Source organism: Macrotis lagotis, chromosome 1 (genome assembly GCF_037893015.1).
Source record: "Macrotis lagotis isolate mMagLag1 chromosome 1, bilby.v1.9.chrom.fasta, whole genome shotgun sequence".
NCBI lineage: Eukaryota > Metazoa > Chordata > Mammalia > Peramelemorphia > Peramelidae > Macrotis > Macrotis lagotis.
Window position 1 is genome coordinate 127482222 of NC_133658.1, and position 23748 is coordinate 127505969.

The 23748-nt window shown below is 38.7% G+C and overlaps 1 protein-coding gene across 1 annotated transcript in view; it reads left to right on the plus strand.

The window, feature by feature from the left end:
• The first annotated feature begins 622 nt into the window (after positions 1-622).
• LOC141502785 (solute carrier family 66 member 3-like) overlaps positions 623-23748 on the plus strand; it is a 31919-nt gene continuing 8793 nt past the window's right edge. Inside the window, exon 1 of the mRNA XM_074207724.1 lies at positions 623-815. Coding sequence (XP_074063825.1) covers positions 670-815 — 146 coding nt within the window. The 5' untranslated portion in view covers positions 623-669. The remainder of the gene's footprint in view (positions 816-23748) is intronic.

The following is a 23748-nucleotide window of genomic DNA, read 5'->3' on the forward strand; positions in this document are numbered from 1 at the left end:
CTGGCCTCTCTTGCTCTCTACCCCAGAAAGGACCCGTTGGGGAAGTGGGGTAAATAGGAGAAGCAGAAGGCATAGGCAGACAACTGTCTCCCTTAAAGCAATGTGTTAAGAGTGGAAAGAGCACTGGACTTGCTCAGAAAGACCTGAGTTCAAATTCTCTCTCAGGCCTTAATTGTGTGACCCAAAGCACGGTATTTCACTGCTTTGGGCCTCAGTTCCCTAAGAGGATGGAGGATTGACTGGCCCCCTTCAACTCTAAATCTACGAGCCTCCTAACTCAGGAGTCTTTACTCAAGGATGACAATCTTTGGCCTCAGTTTCCTCACTCAAAAAATAAGGGGAGATCGTAGTGGATGATCCCAAAGACCTTTCCCAATCGATTTCGCAGGTGGGAAAGGGGCGTGGAAGAAGCTCGGGGTTGGGGCCGAACCCGTCCTGTCAGCTGGGGTTGGGCGCCAACCCAACCGACCCACACTGGCCCTTGGGGCGGCCCCGGATGGGAGGAGCCATAAGGGCCGGGGCTTGCATCTAGCGTGGCCGGGGCGGGCTCAGAGGAAGGCGGAAGGAGGCCCGGGGGCCCCAGTGGCTTCGGCTGAGCTGCCCCTAAAGGGCTGCGGGCGGCGGGCGGCGGGCGGCGGGCGGGAGCCGAGCCTCGGACCCGGAGCAACCATGGAGGCGGGGCTGCTCCTGCCGTTCTGCAACTGGAGCACGCTCGCGGTGTGCATGGTGATCAAGCTCCCGCAGATCTTCGTCCTGCTTTCCGCTAAGAGCTCGCAGGGGCTCAGCCTGAAAAGTTTGCTCCTGGAGCTGGCTGGGTAAGGATGGAGGCCAGGCGGGAGCGGGCTGGGGGCCGGGAGCAGGACCGGGCTGGGGGCCGGGCTGGGGGCCGGGCCGGGCCGGGAGGAAGCCCTTCCCCGGCTACGGAGGGCTTCACGATTCCTGCCGAACAGGGACTATGACTGGACTCGGTTGGAGGAAAAAATCCAGCCAACAAGCAGGTAGAAGTGCTCCAGAATGGAAAGTTGGAATGCGCGCTGCAAGCGGTAGTGAGCTTTCGGGCATCCGGAGGTATCGGGGGGAGACTCTCTTTGGGAGTAAGGATGACTGTCACCCCCTCCCTCTAGCACTGATTTCGGGGGGGGTAGGGGGGAGTCGGGGGTCCAGGAAGGAGAAAGCTAGGCGGCGAAGAGCTGGGGAGCGAGTCCTTCCTTGTTGTGGGAGGTTCCTGGGGGCTGGGTGGACCCGAGCCGGCTTTGGGTGTGGCCTGAGCGGGGACACGCCCTGAGCCCGACTCGGCGCCTTCCTCGGCTCTGCCCGCCTCGCCTTCCTCCAGTTTGCTTGGTACCCGCTCGAGGCGTTGCCAACCTGCAGTAGCTCTGGAAAGTGCAGACCTGGTAATGTTAGCGATAGCTTGGGGAACCCGACTTTTAGGAACCTCACTTTAGGCATCTACCAAATTATATCTTTTAAGAATTAATGCAATTCGGGCGGCTAGGTGGCGCAGTGGATAAAGCACCGGCCTTGGAGTCAGGAGTACCTGGGTTCAAATCCGGTCTCAGACACTTAATAATTAGCTAGCTGTGTGGCCTTGGGCAAGCCACTTAACCCCATTGCCTTGCAAAAATTAAAAAAAAAGAATTAATGCAATTCACTTAAGTGCCTGGAAGACTGTAGGAGCTGAATAGATAGCTATTTTTTGTTGATGATGGATAGGGATTCAAAGACAAAACCCCAAAACTCTGTTCATAAGGATCTTATCTCCTATTTTTTTGGGGGGGGGGCTATAACTTGTATACGAGTCTTCAGCAACTCCCTTAATGTCTCTGGGCCTCAGTTTCCTCATTTGTAAAATGAGGTTAGATGACTTACTTTTGTTTCAATATATTGATCACTGTATTCCTTTTTTAATTGAAATTTTGTTTTATTTTTCAAATTACATGCAGTGGTAGTTTTTCAACCTAAATCCATTTGCAAATTTATGAGTTCTACATTTTTCTGACACTCTTCCTCCCTCCCCATGGCAATGAACAGTCTGGTAAAAGTTGTGCATGTACATTTGTATTTAACATTTGTGTATTAATGTTGTGAAAGAGGAATTACAATTAAGGGGAAAGGGGGAAAACCATGAGAAAGGAAGGAAAAATGTAAAAGAAGTTTTAAAAAAGTGAACATAGAATACATCTCTGGATGTGGATGGCATTGTCCATAGTAAGCCTCCCAGGTTGTCTTTGTTGATAGTTGTATTTCTACATAATGACTTGTTTTGTAAATCCATGCATTTTATTTTTATGAATTTTAAAACATTTGGAAAAGGAGTCCATCTGGGTTTCATCAGATTGCCAAAGGGCACCATGGTACTAAAAAAGCATAGAACCTTTGGGCTAGATGGACTTTTTCCTCTTGATCTGTGATCCAAATAAATAGAAACTAATTTGTAAATACAAGGAAAGATTTGTAGCCTTTGGGAGAAGAGAAGGAGATGGTTTTTAAACTAAGCCTTGAAAAAGAGTATTCTGGGAAACGTGGGTAAGTGTAACCTCTGGATTTTATGGAGGTGAGAGCTAGACTATCCAGTTAGGTGAAAGACATTAAACTATCTTGATGGGAACACAAAGTCCACGAAGAGGAGTAATCTACCAATAAACATTTATTATGCTCCTGGGTTCCATCCCCAGCTAAATACTGAGGATGCAAAAAAAAAAAAGTCAAAGGACAGTCCCAGCCTTCAGGAAGCTCACAGCCAAATGGAGTAGTCCATGAAATAAGGCTGGAAAGTTAGGTTAGAGCCATATTAGGGAATGCCCTAAATGCTAGCTTGAGAGGTTATATTTAGGAAACCTTAAGGTCATTAGAACAGAAAAAAAATACCATAACCAAAGTTGAATCTCAAGAGTTATTGATCTTTTTTTTTTAAAAGCGTGGCCCTGGCCCTCTATAATGGTTCATTATGTTCCCTAGACTGGGACTACTTCTCCCAGTTTAGCATTTATTTCCCCACCTTTATGCATTCATAAAATCTGTCTCGCATTCTTGGTTGCAAAGATCCTCTTCAACCTGGGCTTTCAGAATCATTCTCCTTTAAGCATCTGCTCAGGTGCCACCACCTGTTTCTTAGAAATCTTCCATGAATTAACTAGTTGTTAGGGTCCTTCCTCTTAAATTTAGTCCCTTTGTTGTCCCCTTCACTCATCAGCTCCCATGGCTTCGGTTAGCTCTTTGCAGATGACTTTTGAAGTCTACTTATCCAACTCTCAGCTGATTTTTAACATTGTATCTTCACTTGCCTGTTGGATATCTTGTACTGGATGTCTCATAGATAGCAACATGTCCAAAACTAATTGCAGTGTGCCAAACTCTTCCTTTTTCCTAATTTCCCCTCTTAGTGTTAGAGTACCACTGTCCTCTTAGTTACCAAGTCTCACAACCTGGGTATCATATTTGAAATCCCATTGTCTCTTATCCTCTATAACCAATCTGTACTGAAGTCTGCTGATTTTACCTTTGTAACATCTCTCTAATACGTGCCTTTCTCCCTCTGACTGCCACTACCCTGGTGAAGGATCTCAACACCTCATTCTGGCATTATTGCAGTAGTGCCTAACATACCTGGCTCAAGTCTTTTCCATTCCTGTCCTGGACTTTCTATCTTTCTAGTTTTCTTATATCTTCTTAGGCATTAAGTACTCTGTGATACAATACGGTGACATTAACCTCCTTGCCATTTCTTTCACTAAACTCTCTCCCCTTAACTGTGCCTTCTGTGTTGTCCTCTGTGCTGCCCTCTTTGTCTGGAATACATCTCCCTCTAGCTATACTTCTTTCTGGCTTCTTTAACTTCTTTCTAGACTCACTTCAATCCCAAGAGACTTTCTCCCTCTCTTTCCAGTTGCTAATGCCTCCCCTCTTAAATTATTTCCAGTTTATTTTATGTATATCTTCAATGTACAGAATTGTAGCCCTCATTAGAATGTACCCCTTATTAGGAGGACAGAGACTATTTTTGCCTTTGGAGTATCTCTAAGGCTTCATAGATTGGTATTTATTGTTAGAGGTCCAAGGCTATTTAATTTTTGTTCACAGTGCCTTGCCAGTAGAAGCTGCTTAATAAATATCTGTAGAATTGAACTGAACTAGAAGTATTAAAGGGGCATAGAGCATGTGATCTCTTTGCTTTTACAGGTCAATGACTTGTTCAAGGTCACACAGGTAGTAAAAAATCACAGGAATGATTTGACTCCAGAAACCCTACTCTACCCCATACCAGGAAAGCATAAGGTCATCTAGTCCATCTTGTTAGGTTTTTCTAGAGGAAACTAAAATCAAGAAAGATAAAGCAATTTACCCCAAGGTCACTCTAGTGATAGAAGGAGGTCTGACATTCAGGCCCCCAGGCCAATGCTTTTTTCACCAAAAAATCTACACCCCTGTCAGTAGGGTATATCTACTAGTCTAAATAGTGTCTACTTGTGCTAGTTGTCATAGGAGATATGATGATAATATGTCTTTCCTTCTCAAAAAAGGCCATGACATTAGTGAGGTATTGCCATGGCAAGAAAGCTAATTCTGTCAGGGAGGTGCTGTGCTAAGTCACCAGTCTCACTTTCTCCTCTGGAGCCAACTGAGTCTAGAGGCCATATATGAATTAGGATGACTATAGTGAGAGGCAATCAGGGTTCTAGCGACTTAACCTAAGGTCATTCAGGTTTTACTGTTGTTTTTTTTGTTTTTTTGCAAGGCAAACGGGATTAAGTGGCTTGCCCAAGACCACACAGCTAGGTAATTATTAAGTGTCTGAGACCAGATTTGAACCCAGGTACTCCTGACTCCAGGGCCAGTGCTTTATCCACTACGCCACCTAGCCGCCCCCCTAAGGTCACTCAGGGTCAAGTGTCTGAGGCCAGATTTGCCTCTTCCTGACTCTTGGCTGGTGCTCTATCCACTGACCCTAGAACATAAAATGCATCAAAGAATAATGCAATATAAGGAAATCTATCATCAATTCCTAATTTCTGTGATACTGGGACCTTTCTTCCATGGACTCTGCTATCCTAGGTGAGACAGCATGGTTGTAGCAGGAGGAGACATGAGTTTGAAGTCTGCTTCAACTGCTTTGTGTGTCTTTGGGCAAATTAATGGTATCTGCTTCATTTTGTGTTAATAGGCCTCCAATGACTTACACAGTACCTGACAGAAGTGGATAGAGGGCATCATGCCTTTACCTGGTGGTGACAAGTTTTGATTGTTGAAACCTCAAAAGATATTTTTAGTTTATGGATAGATTTCTTTCTTAAAAGATATATGCTTTAAACCCAAATCAGTTTTGTCTGTCATCGACTGACCTAGGCCAAACCCCACATTTGGCACAGAGTGAACTAAATAGCAATTGTTTCTGCCAGAAACCCTGAGGGTCTTCCCCTCCTAGAATGTTTTTTGTTTTGTTTTAGTTTTTGACTAGGTAAAAGAGATCTTTCTACCTGGGGAAGTCCTTAGCTTAAAAAGGCCAAGGTCTCCCACTGTATTCAGAGCCATCTCCAGTTATCCTGATCCATATCTGGCCACTGGACCCAGGTGGCTTCAGAGGAGAAATTGAGACCGCTGACTTTGCATAACATCCCCTCACTTAAATCCTGTTCACTTACAGGTTGTGGGAGTCTTCTTCAGAAAGAAAGGACAGACAATAACTGGTGGTTAAAGTATGTGTTTTAAATTGAATTGATTTGAACATTTTTGCCTTTGCTGTATCATCAAAGGGGAGGGTGGGAGACTTTTGCCCTGCCTTCCTCACAATTGTTATGAGGTTTCAATGAGATAATGGAGCTGAGAGTTCTCCATTAGACTCAAGTGCCTTGCATTTGTAAGAGATTGGTTTTATAAATTATTATTATTAATAATAAATAGCAATGCTATTTGGATCTGTCGTCTGATCAATTTAAATGTCCACTGGTAAAAATTGCTTTCTCATGCTTTCATATTTTCTGAGTTGTTGGTACCTTTGATTCCTTCCTCCCCAAGCTGCTTTTAAGATCTCCATCACTGTTCAGGTTGGGGAGGGATGGGGGAAGGGAGTCCTTCCTTCACTTCATTCATATCCCATGATCACTAGAACGGAGAATTGACTCCTTAACTATAATAGCTCATTCTTAGGCAATGAGGGAGTGGGATAAAAGAGATAAACTTTCCAGATTAGGTTCTGAGCTGTAAGGAATTTTACTAATCCTTTAGACCCAGTGCTCAATTAAACTTTCACTTAAGGATAATACAAATTTGTATCCCCATTTTACAGAAGAAGAAACTAAAGCCAAGAGAGAAAGTGCCTTATCCAGAGTCACACAGCAGTAAATAAATGCAGAGCCGAGATTCCTTTAATTCCAAATCCATGTTTTTCTCCTTACATCAACATTGATTCCAGCCTGCCACTCAGGCTCCTTTATCTCTAATCTAGCTTCTAACCTTCTTGTTGAGTCATTTTCAGAAGTGGAAATACTGGTCAGAAAGGGCAAAAAAAAAGGAAAAAAAATTTCCATCCTGACTTTCTCCCTACAAAGTACATCTTGTGTAATGTTATGTTTTTTTTAACACCTCTAACAAACTTGTTTTGCACTGCCCTTGGGCTGATAGAAACTCTTACTTTTTTTTGTATCTAATCAGAAACTTCCCGTATCATGTACCCTGGATCCTGTACATTATGTCAAATTGGTCATTTTCCAGATGTGAATGAGAACCAGCTGGCCCACAGAGGCAGACAAACAATGTTAAAATAACAATGTTGCCCAAATAATGAGCAAACTATCCTTGACTATTTCTGGACATGATTCCCTGAAACACTTTTGCTCAGAAAGCAGCCTTCTGAGCCCTCCCCCAATCCTTCATAGCTTTACTCTCCCTTTCTTGGCTTTCCTTTTGAAAATTCTGTTTATCTTTCCTCAAGTGGTAAGTGCTTAGAACTCAGCCTGCTTGGAGAAGCTATACTTTTGCTCAAGAGGAAATAAACTTATCTTTCCCCCCATCACTCTGGATCATCAGCTCTGTCTCCAGAAGGCCTGGACAAGTGGTAAGGCTTCAACTGTACCAAGTTGTTCCTTTACAACCTAGGTAAGCTTGGGGTGGTTTAGTCCCCCCCCCCCAAGATTCCTTTCCAACAGAGACCCCTGTTTGAGAACTTCCATTGGGCATTGACAGCAAGCTCCTGGGCATGCTGGTGGAAGTGGAATCCTACAGGTGCAAGGCCTGTGTCACAGTGGTAAGCCGTATGAATTTCTATAGTACATGATTTCCTCCACTAACTAAGGCTATAATAACATGGGAAATTCTACTACCACACAAACAGATTGCCCTTTGGTCTCTTGTGAAACTGGAAAGAACTCAGGCTTTTTGACCAATTAATTTCTTTTTGTCTGGTCTTAATACCTTCTGGAGGACTATGAACAAATGATCTGTTTTGGGACCCCCCAGTTAACTAACCTGCAGGTATTTATGTGTTTGGCAAGACCTAAAAGCCTAGACTGACATGATTTTTTAGCACCTGTAAAAAATTATCTAAGTTTGTGTTTTTTTGTATCTGTGTCTCTCTTGTCTTGTTTGGCCAACTCCCCTTTCTTCTTCCCTCCTCTGCTAGAGGAGTATCCTCTCTGCATTGCCTTCCACCTTGAGGCTTCAGGACTCCCAAAGCATTTGCTGTGCCAATTAGATGCTTCTAACATTATACCACCCTGAAAGGTGCCATATTTAGATTCATAGTACAAGGGCAGCAAGTATCTGAGGCTAGATTTGAACCCTGGACTGCAGGGTCTATGCTCTATCCACTTCACCATCTACCTACCCCTAGGACATTGGATAGAGTACGAGCCCTGGAGTCAGGAGGATAGAAGTTTGATGCCTCAGATACTTACGAGCTGTGCGACCTTGCTTCACATCCAAAGCCATCTCCAGTTGTCCTGATTCATGTCTGGCTCCAGATGATTCTGAAGGAGAAAATGAGGCTGCTGACTTAGCACAACATAGTCTTCACTCAAATATAATTCATGTGCTTGTCATGGCATCACCTCCCTGATGTCATGGTCTTTTCTTCAATAATAAAGGACAAACATCATCAATAAAGCAGCAGTGGAGGGGATGATTGACCCCCTTCAGAGAAAAATCTGCAGGTAGAATTGTGAAGCAAGTGAAGAATTGATTGAACTGTGTGTCAAACAGTGTTAAGAATTAGAAGATAACACAACGAACAATGAAAAAATTAGATTTTGGGGCCCCTCAGTTAACAAACCTGCAGGTATTTATGTAGTTTGACTTTATTATTATTTTTTTTTTTTGGTTTTTGCTAGGCAATGGGGTTAAGTGGCTTGCCCAAGGCCACACAGCTAGGTAATTATTAAGTGTCTGAGGCCGGATTTGAACTCAGGTACTCCTGACTCCAGGGCCAGAGCTCTGGCCACTGCGCCACCTAGCCGCCCCTGTAGTTTGACTTCTAAGGGAGTAAGGGAGACAAGAAAAGAAATGATAATTATATCTTATTCTCTTCTCATAGCAGTTCATCTTCCATAACTACATTCATTTCTTTCTTTCTTTTTTTTAAGGTTTTTGCAAGGCAAACAGGGTTAAGTGGCTTTCCCAAGGGCACATGGCTAAGTAATTATTAAGTGTCTGAGACCAGATTTGAACCCAGGTGCTCTCCAGGGCCCGTGCTTTATCCACTACGCCACCTAGCCACCCCAACTACATTCATTTCAATAAGTATTGAACACCTATATCACAAACTTGTGAGAACCAAATGAGATAACCTATGGAAAGCACTTTACAAACTATAAAGTACTATAGAAATGCTATAATTACTACTTTTACTTCTACTATCTCTACTTATCTACTTCTTTCCCTTCCTCCCTTTCCTCCTTCCTTCCTTTCTCTCTCCCCTCCCTTCCTTCCTCCCTCCCTCCTTCCTTCCTTCCTTCTTTTCTTCCCTTCTTCCTTCCCCCTCCCTCTCTCCCTTTCTTTTCTTTTTTTTCTTTCTCTTCCTCCTCTTCCTTCTCTTTCTTTCCTTAATTTTTCTCTTGTAAAATGAGCAAACTGGACTAAATGATCCCTGAAAGCTCATCTAGCTCTAAGTTTCATGATCTTGCAAGCTGTTCAACCCTATTACCTGAACCATTCTCCATAATAAATATATTTGGGGGAGGAAGACAGGCAATAAGGTGAGCTGAAAGTTTGTACATTTGTCTTAAGACTGTTTCCAATGGAAAGCATTGGGTCACTTGATTTCTTTAAATGTTCACTTTGGGCTTGGCTTTGCACAAATTACTCAGAAAATTGCAATTCTAAATCTTTTAAACATTGTACAGGAATGAGAATAGCTCACTGAACTGAGGGTTTTCTTTTCTTTCTTTTATTTTTGAGAACTAATTTTGTCTTGTCAAAATGTATTTGTTCTGCTTTGGTTGAATTGGGAGTGGAGGATGGAATGCCACACTACAAGCCTTATAGATATTTTCACTTATCCCAAGAATTCAATAACCAACTTCTCCTTTTTCCTGTTGCCTTTCCTATTCTCATTGTAGGAGGCAGTGAAGAAAAATGGATAGAAGGGAAGAAGTATCAGTATCAGTATTCCTCTTATCCATCTCCATCACCAAGCCCAGGTTCCTGTTTTTTTTTCTTTTTTTAGGCAATCTGGGTTAAGTGACTCTCCCAAGATCACAAAGTTAGTCTGAGACAGATTTGTTTACAGGTTTTTCTGACTCAAGACTGATGATCTATCCACTGAATCACGCATGTCCCTTCCTTTTCTTCCTCTTTTAGGAATGTCTTTCCCCTCCTTTCAATTCCTACTCTCATCAAAAGCTAATTCAAATAACACCTCTTTCATTTAGCTTTTCCTGTTTATGCCCATTTTTCTTGGTCTTAGGTTCCTCATCTGTAGAATTGAAGTAGGTCAGCACTCATTTGTGGCCTGGATTTGATTGGACAATAGTTTTCCAATTCCTAGACTAGATAGATGATCATGAATATCAATAAATTTCTTTACAGCACTTGTTTTTATGAATTTCCCATGAATCACCTTATCACACAATGCCTTACACAGAATATACCCTAAAGATAGTTTGAGCATAAATAATGTTAGAAAGAATCTAAGAGCTCATCTAAAATCCCTTCATTTTATAGGGTTTTTATTATAAGATGGGGGAAACTAGGTGGTGCAGTGCATAAGAATGCTGGACTTGGAAACAGGAAAACTCATCTTCTGAGTTCAAATATGGCCTCAGACACTTTTCTACCAGTATGACCCTGGGCAAGACACTTAATCTTATTTGCCTCAGTTCCTCAGCTGTAAAATCAGCTGGAGAAGGAAATGGCAAACCATTCCATTTTCTTTGCCAAGAAAACATCAGTTGGGGTCTTGGACAGTCATATACAACTGAAACAACAGAGATTAAGGAATTTACCAAGGTCCCACAAATAGTTAAGTGGCAATCAGAATCTTGAATCTGAATCCTGACTAATCCAAAACCTTCTTTCACCTGCTTCTCTGATATTAAGTTAATTCTTGTTGACTTGAATCAGATCTTCTCTTCATATACGTCCTGTAGCCTTTATAATATTCTGCCTTCTGCTGCAGTTGTTTACCTCTTCTCTTCCTTATTGGATTCTTATTCATCTCAGCATTCCCCACAGAATTTTGCAGAGTTGGTGCTCAAGAAATATTTATGAAATAAGTAGAATTTGCTTCTGAGTTTTCAGAGTTGATTAAGAGAATTGGAGAATGACACAAATGGAAGAGATCTTGGAACATGAGTGAAATTGGAGCTAGAATGGATATTAGATTTATTTTTAAAAAACAAATTTTCAATTATTTTCTATTTTTTACATCACCATAGTATCCTATGGATTCCTTTTTTTCCCAGAGAGCTATCCCATATGGTGAATAGTTTTCAGAGAGAAAAAAAAGTCAGTGCAATTGATTCATACATTAATAATAGTCCAAAGCATTACATAACAACCATGGACCTTCATCTCTACAAAAGAATAGTTTTGGGGGAGAGGGGGAAGGGAGATTGGAGGCAGATCTTCTCACAGCTCTTCGTTCAAGTCCTACTTGACCTTTGTAATTTTGTTACATTAACTTTTGATTTTTTGGGGTGTATCATTTACATTATTCTAGTTACTATGTATATTATTTTCTTGGTTTTCTTTATTCTGTATCAGTTCATATAGATCTTACCATGCTTCTTTGTATTCATCACATAAATAATTTCTTACATCAGAGTAATATATCTTTGCATTCATGTATCACAATTTGTTAGCTAGTTGGTGCTGTAGATAGAGCCCTGGGTTTGAAAACAGGAAGATCATTTTTCTGAGTTCAAATCTTGCTACTTACTAGCATATAGTTGCCCTGGGCAAGTCACTTTAACCCTGTTTCCCTCAATTTCTTCACATGAAAAATTATCTGAAGAAGGAAATGACTTTGCCAAGTCATATCATGACTAAAAAAATGACATAAACTACAATTTATTTAGCCTTTGCCAAATGGTTGGGCATGTACTTAATTTCCAATTCTTAGCTATCATAACAAGTGCTGCTATAAATATTTTGGACTATATAGGGATTTTTTTTCCCTTTATTTATGGCTTCTGTATAGTGTAATCCCAAAAAGAACCTCTGTTTCAAGGGATATGTACATTTTATGTTTTGCAAGATTGCACTTCCATAACCTATATCAAATTGTATCTTATCTCAGATGGGGGGGGAGGAGAGATGGAGAGAAAGAATTTGGAATTCAAAATTTTAAAAATCTAATATTAAAAATGGTTTTTACATGTTATTGGAAAAATGAAATATTGTTTTTTTAAAAAAAAACAAGGATATGGATATTTAAATCAATTTATTTGCCTAATACAAGATTGCTTTCCAAAATGCTCAAAGCACCACAATAATCTGTTAATATGCCTATCTTTCCAGAACTATCTTTCAATGTTGTCAGTTGTTATTTTTGGTCATTTTTGCCAATTTTCAGGTGTGAAGTGAAACATCAGTATTGTTTTGCTTTGCTTTTTTTTAATTGGTGACTTGTAGCATTTTGTCATGTAGTTGCTAATACTTTACAATTCTTTTGAGAACTGGTTGTTCATATCCTTTGACCATTTATCTAATTGGAGATGGCTATTGGTTTTATATTTATTACCAGTCTCTCAGATCTTAGATCCCAAATTCTTATCAGAAAAAATTCTATACAAAGTTTTTCCATTTGACCACTTCACGTTTATCTTAGATGCAGTACTGGATATGTAAAATATTTTCAGTTTCAAGTAATCAAATTTTGTAATTTGTAATCCCCTCTATTTCTTGTTTGGTTAAGGATCCATTCATCTATAAATTGTCCCAATCAATCAGATGAGGAAAATAAGCCACAGAGAGGGTAAATGATTTGCCCAGTGTCACACAATGTATTAGAGGCAAAACTAGTATTTAGTATCATAGATTTAGAGCTAAAAGGAAACATAGATTTTACCATATTCAACACCTTATTTTACAGAAGAACCTGACCCAAGGAAATTGTCACTTGCCCAAGGGCACATTGACAGAGAGCTGAGATTAGAATATAGGTCACCTGACTTAGATCTAGAATGTTTTTCACTCTACCCTACTGTAGTCTCTTATTTGACTTCTTTTTTATTATTTGTGCCTATTTCCCCCCTGAAAATTGAATACATTGAAAAATGGGAAGCTGTTCCTTTGCTGAGGTGGAAGGCTATGTGTGTGGTATACTCAGCCAGTGTTGCCATATTCAGATAAAGTATTGGTTCACTTTCCTGCTTTTTTCTACTTTTTTATTCTTTGTTATATGGGAGAAAAGGTATTTATTTGGAAATTAAATTGGTGCAAAAACCAGATAGCAGTAAAGATAAAATAAAATTGGCATGTGAATGGCATAAATGACAACTTTAAATTCACCTGTGAACTAGGGTACCATAATTTCAGTCATTCTAGGTAAACCTGGGTTAATTAAGTACGATACCCAAATAAGGAGAAAAAGCAACTTCATTTCTAACCCTTTTTGTTGCCAGTAAGAGTCAAGCAATTGAGACTTCTTGTAACTGGTAAATGAAGAAGGAATAACTACTTTTTTTTCTTGTGCAGTTTTCATATCATTAGGCCAAAGTGCTTATGATTATTCCACTCCTAGGTTAACAGTCTCTCAGATCAATAGTAGAAGTTTATTAATTCATTGGTTTATTGCCTGATTCAGAAAGTTTCACCTAGCTTCCTGACTATTCTGTCACTACATTTGACTCTGAGTATCCCACAGAGAACCCCCAAGATATAGTTTCTGATCCTTTAAAGCAAAATAATTCAAGATAAAAACTGATGGATATGGGGTGTAAAAGCTTCAAAAATTCCTTAGACAGAAGAATGATAAAGTAATTTCATACTGACCAAATGATATCAAGGTTTTGCTAAAATTGTTTGTCTAATACTGATGATAGCTCACATTTAAATAGTACTTTAATATTTACAATACATTTTATCCTCATAACAGTCATATTATTACCCCTAATTTACAGGAAACTGAGAAAGACAGGGAAAGTGACTCACCCAGGGTCACAGAGCTAGTTAGTATTTGAGTAGGATTCATGCCTTCTTTCCAACACCAGATCTAGCGCTCTATCCAATGTACCACCTCTCCTGAAAAGAGCAGTGTCATGATGGATGGTAGGTTTTCTTCACAGTTAAGGTTGAGATCTATTCTGGTGGCTGTCTGAATGCCTTCGATAGGGAAAACCTCAATTACATTGCAATGGAGGATAGGCCTGAGGATTCTGTGTATGGTGACAAAGCTTTATGAATGCCTCGGCAGTTAGAGAGGAAGCCTATCAGAAATTCTTTTGATTTGGGTAGTATTGTGGGAAGCCTGTGGAAGAAAATGTGGAACTTGGAGTTAGGAATACCTAAGTTCAAATTCTCTCCTTTGACACTCAACTATGTGATCATGAGAGAGTTTTATAACCTCTATAATCCCTGGACAAATCAGGGATACCTGTAGGTTATTAGGATTTGGTCATGAGACTCAAATGGGAGTAACGTTTAAGGCAGGAAGATATGGTGGACAAGGCTTTTGTGCTGCAGTAGGAAGACATGGGTTCAGAGTGCTCATGCTATGTAACCAAATTTCATTTTAATGAACCTCAGTTTCCTTATCTATAAAATGGGGAGAATAATGTCTATAACCTTGACTTCATAGAGCCATTGTAAGTCTCAAGTGAGATAATGTCTGTAAAGCAAACATTTAAAACTTTAAAGCATTATATAAATGCTAGCTATTACATTAACAACAACAAAAACAATGCTGGACAGGGAGACTGGATTTGGGTTCTCTTACAGTTATTCCCAAATATTTTTTAACCAAGTCATAGAATGTTCTGATTGGAGGTCAACTGGAAGGAAGGGATTCAGGGGGAAGGTGAGTATGATAAAGACCAGAGGAATGCAACCAGGTTGCAGAAGATGAGATGGCTGTCTTTGACTCTATTAATAGAGGTTCTGGAGGGAGCTTGCCTAGCGAGGGACACAGGTATTGCTTTACCCCTGAAAGAGAGCTAGAGAGGGAGGTGAAGTGATTTTTCCAGAGGACAAACAATATCCAAGTGTTTAGTTCAGAACTTGAATCCAAGTCTTCTGTCTCCAGAACCAGTTGCTTTTTCCAGCATAATGCTCAAAAAACAAGAAATCCCACCTTGTGAGTTAATACATTAAAAACTGTTTATAAACAAAAAAACCAAATCCAGCCTTCTTCTTCTGTCTCTCTCTTGTCTCTTGTCTCTGTCACTCTCTTTCTTTCTCCTCCTCCCCCTGGATTCACTTTTTAAGTTATTGTGCCTGTAAAGTATCCACCATTGTGAGTTATCTTTTCTTGAACAGTGGTAGTCAGTCTTTACTGAAGCCTGTTTTTCCAGCTTCAGTAACCAGATTGGGCTAAAGGATTGGGCCATTGCCTTAGATCTGGCATGGTCAAATCACTTAATTCCTCTGTACTCAGGTTTCAAAGATCTTTTGCCCCCACTTTCTCATTAGGACACTGATAGGAATGATGCAAAAAAGTATTTGTGGTCCCATTGAGGACAGGTTGGCAAATCAGCAACTGAAATGAGCATCTGCTTATGTAACTTCCTACCCCCCACTCCACAGCCCAGGACAAGGCATGAAGGATATCTTAGAAACATGCTGTAGGTAATATAGTGGATTTGGTATCAGGACCTGGGGTCCAGATCTGATTCACTAATAACTATAATGGTACAATAGGAAAAAGCAATGACTTTGGACACAGGTATGAATGAATGAATGAATGAATGAATGAATGAAAAAGTGTTATTAGGTGTTTTCTATATATAAGGTACTGTGTTACAAATACATATCCAAAAGAAAACAATTTACATTTTTACATTGGTGGAGACAACACACAAAGGGGAGTGTTATGCAGAAAAGGGACTTTGGATATGGGGAGTCACAGGATTGGTGCCTTGGTAAGTGAGGGAAGTAATAAAAGATGACTCTGGAAAGAGGAAAGAAGAGCTGGGGTCAGATAATTGAAGGGCTTTTAGTATGAAACAGGCATTTGTGTTTTATCCTCAAGAAAATGGGAAGTCACCAAGGCTTCTAGAGCCAGGAAGTGACACAGCCAGACATGTCTAGCTCCTTCATTTTTCAAATGAAGAAACTGAAGCCCAGAAAGGGCAAGCTTTAGACCACACAAGCAGAGAGTAACAGCTGGGACTAGGTTGCAGGTTTTTCAACTCCAGGGCTCTTTCCACACTGCTTAATAACTCTGTAAACCTGGAAAAGTCAGTTTACTTAGTAGTAAAACAGTGCCATTGAAAGATCTCTCAACTTAGGAGATCTAGATTTGCATCCCCACAATTACTGAGAACATGGCTAAATAAATCACTTTGAGCCTCAGGTTACTAGGATCATAGATTTTAGAATGAAAAGGACATTAGCAGTCATTCTATCCAGGATCCTTATTTTATGGAAGTCCAGGAAAGACTTGTGTATGTGTAACAGAAGTTTCAGCTATAGGATTTGAACCAGATCTGGTTCACTCCCAAGTTCCACACCTTCTTTTTAACTGTTCCATGATGCTTGTGCTCTGTATAAAATGAAATATTGAACAAAAATAGTCTTCTAGTCTCTTGAGACTCAAACCCAGGTCTTCCTATTTTAGCAATTCTCTTAACTGATAGCTAATGGTCTTCAATCTTTTTCCTTCATCTTTCTGCTGGTGACTTCCTCAGTGAACTTTTGTCTCTGGGTTTTTGTGACATTGTGTTCTCCATTGTTTTCCTACCAGGATGATCACTGCTCAATGTATTTTTCTGGATTTTCATCCTTGTCATACACTCCTTTTAAAAAATTTTTCCGATTACGCACAAAGTTAATTTACAGCATTCTTCCATTTGCAAGTTTATGAATTCCACAATTTTTCCATCACTCACCCTTCCTTCCCTCCTCCCCATGGTAGTGAACAGTCTGGTAAAAGTTGTACGTGGACAATTGTGTTTTACATGATTCTATATTAACCTTGTTGTGAAAGAGGATTTAGATCTAAGGGGGGAAAAAACATGAGAAAGAAAGAAAAAATATAAAAGAAGTTTTAAAATGTGAAGATGTGCTGTGCTCTGCATTCAGACTTCATGGTTTTCCCTCTGGATGTGGATATCATTTTCTATAACAGGTATTTTAGGATTATCCTTGAACACTGAACTGGTGAGAGAATCTGAATCTGTCTTAGGTTGATTATCTCAGAATTTTGCTGTTAATGTGTACAATGTTGTGGTTCTGCTCACTTCAGTCATCATCAGTTCATGAAAGTCTTTCCTTGCTTTTCTAAAGTCCAGCTGGTCATGATTTCTTACAGTTCTACATAATATTCATATACCTAATTTGTTCAGTGCTTTTTCTAGTGATGAGCATCTCCTCAATTTCCAATTCTTTACCACTACAAAAAGATCTGCTATAAATATTTTTGTACATATGAGACTTTTCCCATTTTTAATGATCTCTTTGGAATATAGACCTAGTAATGGTATAGGTGATCAAAAGGTGTGCACAATTTTATTGCCCTTTGGGCATAGTTCCAAATTGCTCTCCAGAATGATTTGGATCAGTTCACAACTCCCAACAACAGTGGAGTTTTTCCCCCCACATCCTCTCCTACATTGATTGTTTTCCTTTTTTGTCATCTTAATTAATTTGATAAGATATGAGGTGGTATCTCAGAGTTGTAATTTGTATTTTTCTAATCAATAATGATTTCAATCCTTTTTATATGACTAGAAATAGTTTTGATTTTTCATCTGAAAACTGTCTGCTCATATCCTTTGACTATTTATCAATTGGAGACTGACTTGTAATTTTATAAAATTGATTCTCAATATATTTTGAAAATGAGATGTTTCATTTCTTACAGAATAATAGTGTTCTATCATATACATATATTGTAATTTGTTCAATTATCACTCGATTGATGGGCATACTCTCAATTTCCAATACTTTGCCACTGCAAAATATATAAATTTGAACATGATCTCTTTGGGATGCAGCCCTCTTAGTGGTATTGTTGAATCAAAGGTTATGCATAGTTTTGTTGCCCTTTGGCAATAATTCCAAATTGCTCTCCAGAAAGGTTGCATCAATTCATAGCTCCATCAACAATGCCTTAGTGTCCCAGATTTCCCATATCTCCTCCAACATTGATCATTATCCTTTTTGGTCATATTGACTAATCTGAGAGGTGGGAAGTGGTACCTCATAGATGGTTTAATTTGTATTTCTGTAATCAATAATGATTTAGAGTAATTTTTCATATGACATAGATAGCATTGATTTCCTCATCCAATAATTGCCTTTGACCATTTCTCAATTGGGAAATGACTTGTTTTCTTTTATAAATTTGACTCAGTTCTCTATGTATATTAGAAATGAGTCCTTTGTCAGAAACACTAGTTGTAAAAATTGTTTCTCAATTTACTACATTCCTTTTGATCTTGGTTACAATGGTTTTGTTTATGCAAAAGCACAATGTAATCAAAAACATCCAGTTTGTTTTTTATAATGTTCTCCATCTCTTCTTTGGTCATAAACTGCTCCCCTTTCCATAGATCTGATGGGTAAACTATTCCTTGTTCTCCTAATTTGCTTATAATATTGGCTTTTATGTCTAAGTTCTACACCCATTTTGATGTTATCTTGGTATAGAGTGTGAGATGTTGATGTAATCCTAGTTTCTGCCATACCATCTTCCAGTTTTCCTAGTAGTTTTTATTGAAGAGTGAGTTTTTATCCAAGAAGCTGGAGTCTTTGAGTTTATTAAACAATAGATTACTATATAATTTCTGCAGTCTCTTTTGCATCTAATCTATTCCACTGATCCATCTCTCTATTTCTTAGCCAATACCACAGAGTTTTTATAACTTATGCTTTATAATATAATTTTAGATTTGGTATGGCTAAGCTACCTTCTTTTGTATTTTTTGGTTAAATCTCTTGATATTCCTGACTTTTTGTTCCTCCATATGAATTTAGATACTAGTTTTTCTACCTCACTAAAATAATTTTTTGGAAGTTTAATTGGTATGACACTAAATAAGTAGCTTAATTTAGGCAAAATTGTGTCACATTTATATTAGCCCAGCCTATCCATGGACAGTTGATATTTGCCCAGTTATTTAGGTTTGATTTTATCTGTGTGAGAAGTGTTTTATAGTTGTTTTCATAGAGTTTCTGAGTCTGCCTTGGTAGGTAGACTCCAGTATTTTATGTTGTCTGAAATTATTTTAAATGGGATTACTTTTTCCTATCTCTTACTGCTGTATCTTGTTAGTAACATGTAGAAATCCTGAGGATTTATGTCCTACGACTTTGCTAAAGTTGCTAATTGTTTCCAGGAGTTTTTTAGATGATTAGAGTTCTCTGGGTATGTCATCGTATCTTCTGCAGAGTGAGAGGTTTATTTTTTCATTGCAGATTCTAATTCCTTCAATTTCTTTTTCTTATTGCTAAAGCTAACATTTCTAATACAATATTGAATAATGGTGGTGATTACAGGCATCCTTGTTGGTTTTTTTTAAGTTTTTTTTTTTTGCAAGGCAAATGGGGTTAAGTGGTTTGCCCAAGGCCACACAGCTAGGTAATATTAAGTGTCTGAGACCAGATTTGCACCCAGCTACTCCTGACTCCAGGGCCCATGCTTTATCTACTGCACCACCTAGCCGCCCCAGGCATCCTTGTTTTATCCCTGATCATATTGGGAATGATTCTAGCTTATCTCCATTGCACATAATGCTTGCTGATGGTTTCAGATAGATCATTTTAAGGAAGTATCCATTTATTCCTATGCTCTCTAGTGTTTTTAGTAGGAATGGGTGCTGTATTTTGTTAAAGGCTTCTTCAGCATCTAGTGAGATAACCATGATTTCTGTTAGGTTTGTTATTGATAGGCAATTATGCTGATAGTTTTCCTAATATTGAATCAAACCTGCATTCCTGGAATAAATTGTACTTGGTCATAATGGATTATCCTAGTGATAACTTGCTGTAATCACTTTGCTAATATTTTATTTAAAATTTTTGCATTCATATTTGTTATGGAATTTGGTCTATAATTTTTTTTTCTCTGTTTTGACTCTTCTTGTTTTAGGTATCAGCACCATATTGGTGTCATAGAAGGAATTAGTCAGAGTTCCATCTTTACTTGTTTTTTCAAATAGTTTATATAGAATTGGAACCAATTGTTCCTTGAATGTTTGATAGAATTCACTTGTGAATCCATCAGACACCACAGATTTTTTTCTTAGGGTTCATTAATGACTTGTTGAATTTCTTTTTCTGAGATAGGCATATTTAAGTATTTAATTTCCTCTTCTTTTAAATTGGGCAATTTATATTTTTGTAACTATTCAACCATTTCACCTAGATTATCAAATTTATTGGCATATACTTAGGCAAAATATTTCCCAAATTATTACTTTAATTTCCTCCTTATTGGTGGTGAGTTTACTTTTCATTTTTAATACTAGTAATTTGGTTTTCTTTTTTTAATCAAATTAACTAAAGGTTTATATATTTTTATTGTTTTTTTTCATAAAACCAACTTAACTCCTGGTTTTATTTATTAGTTCAATAGTTTTCTTGCTTTTGATTTTATTAATTTCTCCTTTAATTTTCAGAATTTCTAATTTGCTATTTAATTGGGGATTTTTAATTTGTTCTTTCTCAAACTTTTTTAGTTGCATGCTGAGTTCATTGATTTCCTTTTTTCTCCATTTTTTTCATATAAGCATTTAGAGATATAATATGTCCTCTAATAAATGCTTTGGTTTGTTTTGGTATGTTGTTTTATTGTTGTCATTGTCTTGGATGAAGTCATCAATTCTATGATTTGTAGTTTGATCCACTCATTATTTTTTTTTAGGATTTTGCAAGGCAAATGGGGTTAAGTGGCTTGCCCAAGGCCACACAGCTAGGTAATTATTAAGTATCTGAGGCTGGATTTGAACTCAGGTACTCCTGACTCCAGGGCCAGTGCTCTATCCACTGTGCCACCTAGCTACCCCTGAGCCACTCATTCTTTACAATTAGTTTTAGGTCTACCTTGCTATGGCCCTTTATTGCATGTGACTTTTATTGCACCATGGCCAGAAAATGATATATCCAAATTTTTTTTCTTTCTGCATTTGATTATGAGGTTTTTATGCCCTAATATGATCATTTTTTGTGTAGGTGCCAGCTACTGCAGAAAAAAAGGTATATATTCCTTTCTATCTCCATTCAATTTTCTCCAAAAGTCTATCATGTCTAAATTTTCTAACATTCTATTTACCTTCTGAGAGAGAGAATTTTGCTCTTCCTGTAACTCATTCAACTCATTCAACTTCTTTAAGAATAGGATGCTATACCACTTGCTGCATACATATTTAGTATTGAAATTACTTCATTATCTACCTTTTAGGAAGATACAGTTTCCTTCCTTATCTTTTTTTCCCTTTCTTATCTCTTTTAATGAGATCTATTTTTGCTGCTGCATTGTCTGCTTTTTTTTCACTTCAGCTGAAGCATGACATATTCTGCTCCAGCCTTTTACCTTTATTCTGTATGTATCTCTCTCTGCTTCAAATGTTTTTCTTGTAAGCAGCATACTGTAAGATTCTGGTTTTTAATCTACTCTTCTATCTGCTTCTGTTTTATTGGAGAGTTCATCCCATTCATATTCAAAGTTATAATTACTAGCTTATTGCCCTCTATGCTATCTTCTCTTTGTTTGTACCCCCCCTTTTTTTTGCAAGGCAATGGGGTTAAGTGGCTTGCCCATTTCCCCCCTTTTTTACCTTATTCCTGTTTCCCAGGATTTTGCTCCTTCAGTGTGATTACCCTTTTCTATCCAAACCCTTCCCTTTTCTTTCCCCTTTCCCTTTCCCTCTTTTTCTTTCCCTTCCTTCTGTCAGTCCCACCTTTCCTCCTCACCCTTTCCTCCTCTTAATTCTTGAAAGATAAGACAAATTTCCAAACTCAACTGAGTGTGTGTTAAGCCCTCTTTGAGACAAATCTAATGAGAGTAAGATTCAGCTGATTCTCATCTCCTCCCTTCTCTTCTATTGCAAGGTCCTTTGCACCTCTTCATGTGTTGTATTTACCCCCTTCAATTTTATCTTTCCTCCCATCTCTTTACTGTCCCCCCTTTTTTAATGAGATATAAAAGTCATAGATATGTCATGGATACCCATTCCTTCCAGCTAAGTATATTCCTTCTAATAGAGTTACAATTCTCAAGAGTTATGAGAATCTTCCTCCCAGGTGGAGATATAGCCCTCAGTCTATTCTTGATATAAGATACCAGGATGACACAACTTAATAAGACTTTTTTGTTTTCTTTTTATAAGTTCATTATAAAAAGACGTTATTGCCTTTTCATAGTTTGGAAAATTACAGATTGTTATTATAAAAGTAATGAGATAAATGCTCTGAATTACTTAGGGACAAACATTAGGGAAATTTTTGAGTTTGATTTTTTTTTTTTTTAGGTTTTTGCAAGGCAATAGTGTTAAGTTGCTTGGCCAAGGCCACACAGCTTGGTAATTATTAAGTGTTTGAGGCCAGATTTGAACTCAGGTACTCCTGACTCCAAGGCTGGTGCTCTATCCACTGCGACCACCTAGTCACCCTTCAGTTTGATTTTCTTACAAGCTCTGAGATAGGGTGATATCTGCAGTCCTCCAGAAAAAACCCTGGATCTAGAATCAGAAGACTGGGTTCAAATCCCAGCTTTGCCAGGATAATAGGAAGATAATAAATTGCTTTGGACAAGTTATATATTCTAAACCTCAGTTTCCTTCTCTGTAAAATGATGTTAGACTTGATTTCAAAGATCCCTTTCAATTCTAAATTTATGATCCTTTGCAAAGTTCTAACTTGTAAGCTAAGAATAGCTAGGTGGTGTTATAATGCATAAAGTCAGGACCTGGACAGGAAGACTCATCTTCCTGCGTTTTGGTCTGACCTTACATACTTATTAGCTGTGAGACTTTGAGCAAGTCACTTAATCCTGTTGACCTCAGTTTCCTCATCTGTAAAATGAGCTGGAGAAAGAAGTGGCAAACCATTCCAGTATCTTGACCAAGAAAACCCCAATGAGGTCACAGAGTCAGACAGGACAGAAACAACTGTGCAACAAAAACTTGTAACCAGAAACAAAATATCAGTGAGAGAACTGGAATCTGAGAGGCTGCATATTTTATTTTATTTTTTTTTTTAGGTTTTTGCAAGGCAAATGGGGTTAAGTGGCTTGCCCAAGGCCACACAGCTAGGTAATTATTAAGTGTCTGAGACCGGATTTGAACCCAGGTACTCCTGACTCCAAGGCCGGTGCTTTATCCACTACGCCACCTAGCTGCCCCCTAGGCTGCATATTTTAGAGCAACAACTCTCAAATTTTTTGGTCTCAGGACTCCTTTATACTCTTAAAAATTATAGGGAATGAGATGAGCAAAAGCCATATCTCAAAAGTTTAGTCTTTCTCCTTGAAACTTAGGTATTCCTTGGCTGCATTTATGGGATGATGCTTTAAAACAGAATGTTCAGTACTTGGAGAGTGTAAGTTCCTATAGGGTCAGGACCATTTTTATCCTTGTTTTTGTATCTCCAGGGCACAGAGACTGGTATCTTCTTGTTGTTCAGTTGTGCCTGACTCTTCAAGACTGCATTTGGGGTTTTCTTGGCCAAGATATAGGAGTGGTTTGCCATTTCCTTCTCCAGCTCATTTTCCATATGAGGAAACTGAGACAACAGGGTTAAATGGTATGCCCAGGTTCACAGAGCCAGTATCTAAGGTCAGATTTGAATGCAGGAAGATGAATTGAGTCATTACTCAACAGAAGACTATTGAGTCATTACATTTCTTTTTGGACCTTCTTCAGATGCCTTGAACTGATTATACTGCAACATCTACTGCTCTAGTCTGGCACATCAGTGGTTCTTAATAAACTGGACTTGTACTTCTCATCAGAAGTCCCTGAATCTAAGGTGGTTGAGGCTAGTGGTCCACTGGATTTTGAGGTTTCCAAGCTGCAGTAATACTAAAGGATGATGTCTGAGGATGATGAGCCCCTGGTGCTCAGGGTATCACACTAAGCTGCTTAAGGAGGGACAAACTGTCCCAGGTTGGAAATAGAGCAGGTCAAAGTTTCTGCAGCTTCTGGCCACTGCACCTCC